General features: G+C 39.6%; 1 protein-coding gene across 1 annotated transcript; it reads right to left on the bottom strand.

Moving 5' to 3' along the window:
- On the bottom strand, nucleotides 7936-9021 carry LOC107610979 (protein MOR1-like). Its single transcript, XM_016312950.2, has 5 exons — nucleotides 8911-9021; nucleotides 8727-8822; nucleotides 8531-8632; nucleotides 8342-8443; nucleotides 7936-8127 (listed from the first exon to the last, which is right to left on the bottom strand). The coding sequence occupies exons 1-5, from the start codon at nucleotides 9019-9021 to the stop codon at nucleotides 7936-7938; spliced, it is 603 nt and encodes a 200-aa protein (XP_016168436.2).

A 13443-nucleotide genomic window follows, 5' to 3' on the forward strand; every position in this document is an offset into this window, starting at 1 on the left:
ATCTGGTGTAGCAATCACACGCCTAAGCACCTCATAATCAAAAGTCATGGACAGAATAGCCACCTCTGCCTGCTGGTAGGCACAGGTCTCAAGAGTACTAACTCTGCAAAGCAGTGCATCCCCTATAGCCTCTTCAGTGATCATAATATCTCTACCCCTTACGTACACTGATTCCAAGTTCACTCGGAAGAAGTTACAGTAAAACTCTTTAACCCATGAGACGTTAATCCTTCCTAGGTCCCTATCAACGAAATCCAATCCCAACTCTGAAATGCGGGTGTTTATGGCACGCCTCACATCATTGGAAAGATTCAACTTCTTCTCAATGTTCAGGTTTTTCTTTGTATAACGGGAGAAGCGTAGCTCGCAGTAGAGGTTGGGGAATTTGGTTGAATCAGTGGATGGAAGTGACTGATTTTCTATATCTTCTTCATTCAACGGATTCTTGGCATAGTTAGCATATGGTGAGGGGGTAAAGGTCTTGGAGCACTTCCTCTTTTTGGAAGTGGTGGCTATAGCTTTTCCTTTATCCGACATCCTGAAAAATAGAGATAATGCAATATAAGCATATAGCCAAGTAGGTGTAAAGCACCCAAAGCAAAGCGTACTCATGAAGTGAATAAAGAATGGAGATTTCTTGGAATGCAAGCAAACAGAATTCAGAATTTAAACCAAACGTCAAACCAAGAATTCAAACCATATTTTGCACATTATACGTTTACTGAGCTTAGAAAGCACCATATCCAAAAGAATGATCTAAAGAGTTAAGTTGAAAACCAAAAGAGGTTAGTCGGTTAAACAAGTTAAAGTCAGAAACCAGTTTGAAAATCAGTGATATGGTGATTACTAGTTCAATTCGAAAGGAATGCACAAAACAGGGATGCAAGCATGTTCACAATCATGAATTGCAATAAGTTATTGATGATGAAATATGATATAGCTAGAAAGCAACTAATGTAAAACAAACTATCAATCAATGCAAGGATCACTAGTAATGTTGGTGAAATCAAAACCTTGAGAAACAAGTGACTCAAGCACATTTAACACCAACTCTAGCAATGCATACAAGTCACAAGTTCAAATATGAGTTGGAAACCTCATGGTCTATGTGACTTGATGAGACTATATAAGAACATAAGGAACTATTTGGTCACATAGATTAGAACATTCAAACTCGTGTGTATATGCAAGAGAGGCACAAAATTTAAGGAAATCACAAGTGATGGTCGCTCAGGAAATTTATTAAAACCATTCAATGCCTATACGCAAATCATCATGCATCACAAGCAAAGAGTTTAAGCAAGACCAAAACTTGTCCCTAAGGGTTTTCCAAAACCATTTAAGCAACAAGCTTCTAATTGAACAGAAATCATCAACTAGAGGTTGCTACATCCATCAAACAAGGTTGATTTAAGGACTATGGTTAAGAAAAATTTGGCAGTATTTCAGCAGTAAATTGGCCATTTCCAAATTCAAATAGTCAAAACAGATTCCATATGAATTCATTAACAATTAGAAACACAAAATCATACATATATGAGTTCATATGAATATAACAGATAGCCAACAGTTCAGCAACAAAGCAATTCAGATAAAACAGATAACAGGAGCAGTTGCTTCAATCAGCATTCCCTTCACCAATCCATCACAAGTAAGCAGCATGAACAAATTACATGAACACAGAGCAATGCAGCAAAACAGAGCAATTTCGCACAGCAACAGAAATTCAAACAATGCCTAAATCCACTACTCAGCCCAGATTCGCTAACCACCTAAATCAAACTAAACTAACTAACTAAACTAATTCTAACTACACTAATGGATTTACAATAAGCGGTAAAAAGAAGTAGAACAGGGGAAACAGAAACCTGGGGTGCAGAAGCTAAACGGGGTAAATGGAATGAAGGCGAAGTGGAGTGGTGGTTTGGTGTGGCTGTGGAGCTCGCGCCGGCGACAATGGTGGTCGCGGTGGCGCTGAGGTGGCGCTGAGGTTGGCCTTGAGAGAGAGAGAGAGCCAAGACAGAGAGGGGTCGAGTGGAGTGAGAGAGAGTGAGAGAGTGGAGGTTGCGTGGTGATGACGGCGATGGTTGTGGTCGCTCGCCGGAGAGCAACCACTGGTTGCTGAACAGAGGAGGGAGGTGTTTGTGGAAGAGAAATGGAACATTGGGGACGAAGGGGGTGTTGCGCGAATGCGCTAGGGCTTCACATCTCTGATTAAATGGGGTTTTTAAATCCACGCGAGCGCGTACCGTGCGCGTCCACGTGGGGTGATAGAAATAGGGAGATGGCGCGAAGGCGCCATATGCGCCTACGCGTATATGGGCGAGTTAAGGGTTGGCGCGGACGCGTACAGTGCGCGTCAGCGCGGGTATGCTGGGCCAGAGGCACAAAAGAGGCCCAGAGTTGGCACAACTCTCGGGTCCTTTGGCCTGGGTGATGCTAAAATGCATCGACGCGCGCACACCGTGCGCGTTCGCGTGGATGGTATGAGCTTATGGAATGGGCGCGGAGGCGCGAAGTACGCCAACGCGTGTATGAAGAAACAGGGAGTGGCGCGGACGTATACAGCGTGCGTCCGCGTGGGTTGAGACGCAGAGTTGGCCCAAAAGTGGCACAACTCTTTGGTCCTTGGCCCAGATAGTTGAAATGGGCAGCCTACGCGCGCGCGCTTTGCGCTTGCGCGTAGGTTGGTTTTTTTTATTTATTTATTTATTTATTTATTTATTTATTTATTTTTATTTTTATTTTTTTTATGAGCGTCAAAAAGAGCTCTTAACCTTCCCATTCTTTTCTGAAACTCTAAACTAGCTAAGATGCAAGATTAAGCGTATTTTGAAACATAGGGGATTCTTCAAATATCTTGAGAAAACTTGCAATTCAAGCAAAAACTCAATTCAAATATTTATCCCTTATTAAAGCATAGAATGTATAAACGCCTTAGCAAGCAAAGAAAAATATACCAAGAAGTAAAGAAACTCTATACAATGGAACCCAATTCATTCATTCATTATATCTACAAGAGAATGGAAAGAGTTTACCATGGTGGGGTGTCTCCCACCAAGCACTTTTAGTTTAAGTCCTTAAGTTGGATATTGGGAGGCTTCTTGTCAAGGAGGCTTATGCTTGTGTTCATCCTTGAACCTCCAAGAGTGCTTGTCCTTCATTCGGTTGTCAGAAGTTCCAACCTTCTTTATTAAGCTTTGGTGAGGTCCTTTCCAAGACGTGAGCTCCCGAGATTGACTATCGTAAGATAATCCAGGATCCCATATCTTGTCCTCGCATCCATCTTCTAGTTGATTGCCTTGACTTTGTTTGGGCGACGAGAAAACAGAATTCTCATGGAAGCACCAAACTACTCTCCTAGACCCAATTAATCGAGCATTACACCAACCCATGCTCTCCAATTTCAAGCTTCCCACCATAATGAGCCTAGATTTAGAACGCCAACCACCAAACATCCTCCTCTTTCGCTTAATTCCACAAAGCGCCCTAAGTTGGCCATCCGTTTCAAGCAAACCATACTCAAGTGGGATAGTAAAGCTGAGAGTTAGAAGTTTTACCCACTCAAGCAGAGGATTGGATGACGAACTAGGTGGGAAAGTTCCCAAAGATCTTGATAAAGCATGCTCTACTCCCGTCCATCCTCTTTTAGAGGTTTCCACCACTTGGCGAGGTTCTTCAAGTTCCTCCTCATGCCGAGCTTCCTCAAGTTCACATCCTTCTTCACCAATTTCTTCTATTTCTTTCCCATCACTCTCATCATAGATAGGAGGTAAAGTAAAATCTACCTCATCATCGAATCTAGACATTTTGGGGAAGGACTCTTCAAACTCGGACGGATCATATGTTGATTCGGAATCATCATAAATAGGAGCGCTTGTTGCTTGGAATACTTCTCCCAGTTCTTCATCTTCAGTAGGCCTTGGAGGTTTCAAGTCTTCCTCAACCTTGCTTTCAAATCCACTAGGGAAGGGTTCAATAAGATCGTCAAGGGGGTTGATCAACATGGATAAAAAATCACTAGTGATGGAACCTATTTCTTGATCAATTTCCTTTGACTCTCTGTTTACTTCTGCAACATTACTCTTTTCTTCGACATCCCCTTCAAGCTTCTTGGAAGAGGGTTCTTCAATTTGAGATTCCTTTATGTGCTCAACGTATCCCAAACATCCATCCACTACTTTCTTTTGTTCGCTAATCTCTATCTTCTCCCCTTGTTGTCCTTCCTGCTTCAATTCTCCTTCCTCACCATGGAGCTTCAAGCTCATACTCTCACTAAGCTCCTTGATTGTTTCTCCACATTCAACAATGGGGTACTTAAAGTGCATGAACTTAGGTGAGACGTTAAGTGATTCACGGCTTCTACCATGCTAGCTATCTTTACTCTTAGATCCTTAAACTTAGTTTCATCCTCCTCTTGCTGCCTTAAGATGCGAGATTCAAGGTCTCTCAGTTCTAATATGAAGGCTTCGTTGGGAGGTGGTGGTGGAAGAGAGGGTTCCTCGGTTAAGGGAAGATTGTTGTAATCGAAAGGTGGTTCATGTTGGTGGAGTTCTTGAGGTGGTGTATGTGGAAATTGTGGTTCTTGGGGATATTGGTATTGGGATGGTGGTCGTTCCATATGTGATTCGAACGGTGGTTGATATGGTATGTATGAGTTATGGTCATGTAGAGTGGAATGGTGGTGTGAGGCTTGTGAGTATGATGTGTGTCTATATTGAGGAATGGGGTCACATGCATATGATGATTGTGGTTGACAACCACAACAAGGGTCATCACACACATTGGACTGGCGTATGTTAGGATCGGAATTATACCCATAAGAGTTCGTAGGAGGTTGTTGCCATGAAGGTTGTTCATAAGCTTGAGGTTCCTCCCATCCTTGATTCCCAAATCCCTGATGCATATCCTTATTGGAGCTTCCATTTCCTACAACATAGTTTGAACTATACTCATAGCCAAAAGGATAAGAATTCATAATGAAATAGAAAATAAAGACAAAGGGCAATAAGAAATAAAGAAGATAAAATCCTAACTAGTAAAAACTGGCAAACAAACCAAAGTTCAAACTATTCACAATATGTACAATAGCCAATAACATAGCACCATTGGCTCCCCGGCAACGGCGCCATTTTTTGACGAACGCGACTCTCGGCGGTTTAGAATTTATCTAATGAGGTCTCGTTGTTAAGTATAGTTTCTAAACCAACCAATAGTCCTTTCATACAAAAATTTAGGTTGTCACAAGTAACAAACCCCAAATGAAAATTTACCGGAGTATTTGGACTCCGGGTCGTCTCCCTAGAAACCAATGGAGTGCATGCGTATTGGCTATGATGGGGTAAGAAGGGCATTATGGAAGAAACAAGATGAGATTAAGTAATTGAACATGAAATTAAAATATTCTAACCTAATCCTAACCTAATTCTAGAGAGAAGAGGGAGCTTCTCTCTCTAGAAAACTAACTAAAGGCTTATGTTGGCTAAACTAATTGCCCCCTTGCTTGGACTTCAATTCTGCATGAAATACACTCAGAAACAAGTTGGATTTGGGCCTGAGCAGCTCAGAAATCGCCCCAGCGTTTTGCCTTCAAGTGGACCACGTGAGAGTATCAACGCGCGCGTGCCATGTGCGCGTGCGCGTCGCTGGCAAATTCTCAACCCGCACGGACGCGGTATGTACGCGAGCGCGTCCATAGGCGAAATCTCTTTTGCGCGTGCGCGCCTGGTGCGTGTGCGCGTCCTTTGGTGCCTTCCCAATCTTTGTTTCTTCATGCATTCTCTCTTTTTGTATGCTTTTCTCCTCATTGCTTCCATCCAATATTTGCCTTACGGACCTGAAATCACTCATCAAACACATCAAGGCATCGAATGGAATTAAAGTGAATTAAAATCACCAGTTTAGGGCCTAAAAAGCATGTTTTTACACTTAAGCAAAATTCAAGGGAGAATTACAAAACCATGCTATTTCATTGAATAAATGTGAGAAAAAGTGACAAAATCCCCCAAAATAAGCACAAGATAAATCACGAAATCGGGGTTTATCAAGAAGCTCAGTAATAAGACTGTCAAGAGTGCTCTCCTTCACAGCATATGCCAAACATTTATTCTGGAAAGTCTGGACAGAGCCAAGGATAGGATTAGTAAATAGCAACTATTGTAAGTTACAAAATATTACAAGCTTTTGAAGTAATAACAATAAAATTTACCTGCATCAGTGTTGAGCACATATTTACAAGATCGTGATGAAGCTCCTGTCAAACTGAAATCAAAAGTCCTTGCAACCTATTTAAAATTAAAGCATGATGAAATCAGCACTTGAAAATCATTCTAATTAGATAAAGGGGATTGATTGTTAGGAATATCTTGCCTTATTAGCGAGGCAGGCTCCTGATCTATCTGCATCTTTTACAAGTTCATCCATAGCACTGCCTTCAGGATCACTAGTGGCCTGAGCCAATTCATGACAAATAACTTTCATTCCTTCAATAGACTGCAGCACAAAAATATTTTTGAAATAAGAGCTTAAACTTCATTTTCCAATTTCATAAAGAGAAGCCAGGAAAATAAAAGTCAAAAGGCATATCTTATATGTCATACTTGTTTTTATTACTATGCTAATTCTAGAAAGGTTAACCGCATTTTAGAAAATGTAATAAGTAAAATGATTACTTGCTCAGGAGAACCAAAAGAAATAATATCAAGTGCTTCATTCCAATCTGTGGGGCCACTAGCAACGGCCATGGGGCGCGGCATTGATTGTCTCTCAACCTCCAGTTGACCGAAATTTTTCCTAACAAATCAAAAAGCAAGATATTAGGGATACATAGGAGTATAGGAACAATGTATTAATTTAGGCAGAAAAATCCTCTATAGTTAAGGAGCAAAAGGAAAAGAAACTATATAAAAATTTCAACATACCTCAAAATTAGACCAGAAAGAGATCTAGCCACTTCACCACTCTGCTCAGCAACATCAGACCTGAGACCAAAGCAACACATATAGAAGCTTGAACATCTGAACATTTTAGCTAGAGATTGAGAATATTCTCGAAAGATTTATCACATTTTTCATTATTCATCGTTATATTTTGAACTTCTCTTTTAGATTTACAAAAGAAAGAACTCCAACTAGAAGGAAATAAATTAGGGGTCTAAATTTCCAGCCATAACTGCATAATGTGAATAATAATAATAATAATAATAATAATAATAATAATAATAATAATAATAATAATAATAATAATAATAATACACACCCATTCTCCCTGACAGAGCGTCTTAAAATAGCCCTTACTTCCCCTGGCTTTCCTTCTTTTTTTCCATCTCGCGAACCTGACAAATTACTCCCATTACTGATCAGTACTTTAATAAATCTGAAAAGGAATAAAAAAGGAGCAACATGTGCACTAACCTTCCACTTAAATTTCTCATCTAACATTCTTTTTTGAGCATCTGTTAGCTTTCCAACAAATCTCCATATGTCCTCACCTGCACAGAATGATCATAGAAGAGAAACAACTCAGAAAGGCCAAGAGATATAAACAAGACAAAAGCCAAATAAAATGTCACATCAATATCCCCCAACTTCAAGTGAAAAAGTAAAACAATAACTTCCTCCATGCAGTGCCTTCAACCAATAAATTACATTTTAATGAAAGCTCATGATTGGCAAATTTTCCAGACAATAATTCAGTACAATCACCAAGCAAAATTATTTTATAATCACAATAGAACTTCAGGGTATAGTATACCAAGAATCTTATATCTAGTGACTAGTGTATTCAATGCGGCTTTCTTTGTTTCATTATCTCGCTCTACTGTCAAACTTGCAACAATTTGCAGTGACTTTAGTTTCCCACTAATCTGTACATATGATGTCACGAATAAACATCCGTGGAAAAATACTCGAAATAAATTCACGTAAAAGAACCTCACTACATCACGTCTGAACCATGATGTTCGAGGATAAATCCAACAAGATCAGCACATTCAATTCGAGTTCTGTTATTCTTAGAGCGTAAACCCTCTAATATATAAGGGAAACATTTAGGTGCAAAATATAAAAGAACAAATTGTTTTGTCAGCTCCCGCATTTTTTCTCGAACCTTCTCGATGTTATGCCCTAACTGCAACATTTGAAGGGAGAAAATATAAGACATTTTTCCTCTTTCCACGTAAATTAAATTATTCATTTTTTGACATCACCAACGATAAAGTATTTATACATACTATTGTACTCAAGCCAAAACTAAACTAAATCAACTGAGTTCAAATTAAACCAAAAAGATTTTTTAGAAAAACATCCACAGCTGATGAACTTATCATAGTTGTTAAATATACCTTCTCTACTAGGCAAGGAAGAAATATCGCTACTTCAGACTCTGTCAAAGAATATCCCTCATCCTTCAAGGTGTCAAGCAGTTCAGGAAGGAATTCTAGCACCTAAGCAATTAAATTGTATAGTTATGATCAAAGGACCAATATAACTACTATTATTTCCAGGGGAAAAAAGTGAACATTAAGTTCAACCTTCAATAGACAGGTCGTGTTGGATTTGCAGAACTGCAAAACAAACCACCTCAAAAATGTATCTAGAACTTCTATAATTTCCTTTGCAAGGGAAGGAAGTGCCTGAGAAGATCAATTGGAGTTTATATAGTTAATAGCACATCAAACACCCTGAAAGCACGCGCACAAATTAAAAAAGAAGCAAAAAAGGAAAGACCTTTTGTAGCATTTCTAGTCCATCAACTTGCTTCTTAAAATCTGCACTTAAGAGTCTCCTAGATAAATCCTCTCTAAAGTACCTAATCATATCACTCTGCATCACAAGCATGTTGGATAGAAATTTATTACAATTCAAAATCACAGAAAACATAGGTATGGTCATTGGTTAAAAATGGACTCACCTCTAGATCTTGAATCTGCTCAATGTATGGGTCCTCGAACTTAAACTTTCGAATCACCATTCTTTCTCTATCTTCCTGCATGTAAGGCAACACAGTTGACAGTTCATCCATCAACCCTTTTTGAAGATTTAAAGTAGATTATGGTATACAGAGCTTAGCAGTACCTTATTTGAATCCTTAATATTTAATAAAGCTTGAGACTGAAGTGCTATATCTTGGACAGGGATAGGCTCAGACCTAGCACCCTTTGTTGCAACAGCCCGCTATCAAGATGATGAATCAAGTAGTTAGGAAGCCAAACAAATCTTAAAAGTAATCAAACAACACAAACTCAAACATACCGAAGATGCAGCTTTATTTCTGTGTTTTGGAACACCATTAGCAGTTGATTTCTTAGCCTTTTGAACACCTTTTGATGCGCCCACTGAAACTGCCTTAGCAGACTCAAATTATTCTAAGCACAAATATTGCATGGGAAAGAAAATAAACATAACAATACTCATCTTAATCATTAACCCTGAGTAACAAAGTAGATTAAGAATGAGCTATGATACAAAACCCTACTTTGAAGGCCTCCATATGGTTTCAACTTCTCAAGATGAACAGCAGCAAGCCACAAATCCAAAGTATTGAGTGCACATTCTCTCATGTGCTTCTTGTTGTCACCAAGGGATTTCAATATATCAGCCAGAATACCCTGAAACGAACAATAAAGCACAACTTGAGATGACAACACAAGATTATTAACAAGATAGAAAATACAAAAGCAGAAAATGATCCAACAAGAAATAATCAGAACAAATAATCAGAACCAACAAGAAATAATCATAACTGAAAATCCTAAAAACAATCAAAACATAAACAAATCCTCTGAAAAAAATTAGAACAAATAAATAAAAAATCATAACAAAAAATTAAATAATTTAAAGCTTAGAAAAATTAGAAAAAAATCAAATAATTAGAAGTTTAGACAAATAAAGAAAATAGAAAATCAAGTTAAAACCCTAAACCAGGAATCGAATCTTTACCGCCGCCGCCAGCGATGCATCCAGCGCCGAGCTCGACGGAGATGCCACCGATTGTTTCCTTCCAGATCCTGGCGCGGATTCATGGATAAACACCATAGACGTCGGCACTAGCAGAATGAAGGTTGGCGCTGATGGGTTGCTGCTGACGAGCAGCGCTTACGTGTTGCGTTGACGAGTGGTGCTGACGGTTGATGAGACGTGTGTGAGAGAGGGAGACGGTGGTGTGGGGCATCAGCGAGAAGGGAGGGATGCACGTAGGTGCTGCGACGAGTTGGAGGGAGGGTGATGACAAGTCATCTTAGCCTAGTTTCACTAGTCTTTTTCCTTTGTTTTCATTTAGTTTTATGCACTTTCTTAAGCCACAAGTAAGTCAATTGGGTGGAATTTCATGTTTCCTTAGATTCAATCAACTATGGATGAATTGATGCATTTTCATGAGTTTTATGCCATAATTACTTATATGACAAGAAAAAGAATAACTCTCATGATTAGAGCATAGCTTTGATGCAAATGTTGGTTGATGATAGGTAGAAGAAAGCTTGGAAGAAGGTTGAGGAAAAGGGTGATAGCAAGAGGCAAGAGGAAGGACTCACGTTTGAGCCAAAGTTTGCCTCAAACTTGGGCTCAAACGTGAGGAAGAGTGCAACCACACCCTGGAAGGAGCCAACGTTTGCACCAACGTTTGCCTCAAACGTTAGGTCAAACGTTGGTGCCAAAAAGAAGAGAAATAGCACTCCTGGGCACAGCAACGTTTGAGCCAACGTTTGCCTCAAACGTGAGGTCAAACGTTGGCGCCAAACAGCATGAAGGGGCATATTTCCAACAAGAATAACTTGAGTTGTAGATGTCCAATTGAGGTGATTCCAAGTGGGTTAGAAAGCTGACATTCAGAGCTTTCCAACCATATATAATAGTCTATATTGGGCATAAAATTTGCAACGCGACAAGAGGACAAAGTAGCCCCCAAGAAGCATACAAAAAGGGAGCCTGGGAAGAACCACGTTTGAGCTCACGTTTGACCTCAAACGTTGGCTCAAATATTGCTTTTCATCTACTTTCTTTACAATTTACAATTTCCTTTGCAATTGTTCTTGTTGGATCTAGGAAGGCATTGAGATCTAGACTTGGTTATCTAGTCTCTTGAGTCCTGAGATCTACATCTTTCAATTTCAATTTCCTTGTTACATTGCTACACCAAGTTTATCTTCATTTGCATTTAAGATCCGGTTCAATTAGATCCATCTTCTACGTTTCTGTTTGTTGAAATTTACTACTCTCTTGTTTAATTTTTGCAATCCCACATCCCTGATCCATTTACAATTCAAGCCATTTACATTTCTTACATTCTAAGATTCTGCAACTTACATTTCTTGCATTCTAAGTTTCTGCCATTTAATTTCTTGTTCTTTAAGATTCAGCACTTTTATTTTCTGTTCTCTTTAATTTCCTGCAATTTACCCCTCTCCCTTTACTTTTCATGCAATTTAATTTCTGTTAATCACAAATCACTCAACCAACTCTTGATCTGCTTGACTAAATCAACCACTAAACTAAAATTGCTCAATCCTTCAATCCCTGTGGGATCGACCTCACTCATGTGAGTTATTATTACTTGATGCGACCCGGTACACTTGCCGGTGAGTTTTGTGTCGGATCGTTTTCCGCACATCAAGTTTTTGGCGCCGTTGCCGGGGATTGAATAGATTGACAATGATTAAGTGAGGTGGTAGTTTAGATCAAATACTTTTTCTTTTCTGTTTCTCTAATTTTTGACTGACACACTAACTGTTTGAAATTTTGCTTAAACTAAACTTCATTCTAGCAATAGATTGAAGTGTTACTGGTAGTGTTTCTTTTGTTTTGTTTGTATGTCAGGTACAGGGAGATCTCCTGACATTGAAATCTCAGGAGGCATTAGATCATTCTGCTGGAGGTTCACTACAACTAATGAAAACTGCTGAGGAAGCCCAGAATCTTGTGGACATGGTGGCCAACAATCAATATTTCTTTGCTCATCAAAGAAACCGCCAACCATCACAAAGGAGAGGAGTAATGGAGCTAGAAGGAGTAGACTCAATCTTGGCTCAAAACAAGATGATGCAGCAGCAAATTCAACAACAATTTGAGCAAATGGCCAAGAAGATTGATAGCCTCCAAGTTGCAGCAGTTAACACAAGCCAACCATCATCCACATGGGTGCAAAATGAAGAAACTCAAGAGGAGCAACAGCAAGAACAAGTCCAGTACATGCACAACCAAAATTCTGGACAGAATGAAGGGTATAGTGACACATACAATCCATCCTGGAAGAACCACCCAAACCTCAGATGGGGAGATAATCACAACCAGAACCAACAACCATGGCAGAGGAACTCAAACCAAAACACTTCCAGAAACAACCAAAACCACAACCAGCAGCAAACTAACCAAAACCCTTACAGAAAACCTCAAAATAACTACCCCAATCCCAACTATTACCAATCCAATAACCAACCCACAATCAAAATGCCCACCATCCACCACCCACATCTCACAACCCACCACAAGCATCACCTGAATCTCAAAGACTCACTAACTTGGAAACTTTGATAGACAAAATGTGGAAACACCAGGAAATGACAACCAAGAATCATGAAGCCTCCATGAAGAGCCTAGAGAGGCAGATTGGGCAAATCTCCAAGCAGATTTCTGTTGAGAGACCTTCAAGCTCACTTCTGAGTGACACCATTCCTAATCCAAAAGAAGAGTACAAAGCTATACAATTACGGAATGGAAAAACATTGATAGACAACAACAAGGAGGTGACCAAGAAGCCTTTGGATAGCAACAAAGAACCATCAGAGAAAGGAGAAACTAACAATGAGGACATGACAACAAGAAGAAATGTCCCAGAGAAACTCAAAGAGAAAGACAACCAGCCACATAGTTCAAAGGAAGTAATTCAAGGACAGCAGCAAGGGGTAAAGATCAGTACACCTCCACTACCATACCCTCAGAGGTTCAACAAAGAAACCAAGGATCAACACTTCCACAAATTCCTGGAAACTTTCAAGAAGCTGGAAATCAACATTCCCTTAGCTAAAGCATTGGAACAGATGTCCTTATATGCCAAGTTCTTGAAGGAACTCATTAACAAGAAAAGAAGCTGGTTGGAGAAGGAAACTATACTTCTCACTGAAGAATGTAGCGCGGTACTTCAAAAGGGAATCCCACCGAAGCTTAAAGATCTAGGAAGTTTTGTAGTTGCTTGCACCATAGGCAACATGACATTAGACAAGGCTCTTTGTGATCTTGGAGCTAGCATCAACCTAATGCCCCTGTCTATGATGAGGAAGCTTGCTATAGAAGAACTCAAACCCACCAGAATGTCACTAGTCATGGCTGACAGATCGATCAAGACACCCAATGGAATTGTGGAAAACCTGTTGGTGAAGGTTGGGGAGTTTATTTTTCCAGCAGATTTTGTAATTTTGGATACTGAGGAGGAAGGAAACAACTCAATCAT

Source organism: Arachis ipaensis, chromosome B08 (assembly GCF_000816755.2).
Source record: "Arachis ipaensis cultivar K30076 chromosome B08, Araip1.1, whole genome shotgun sequence".
Classification (NCBI taxonomy): domain Eukaryota; kingdom Viridiplantae; phylum Streptophyta; class Magnoliopsida; order Fabales; family Fabaceae; genus Arachis; species Arachis ipaensis.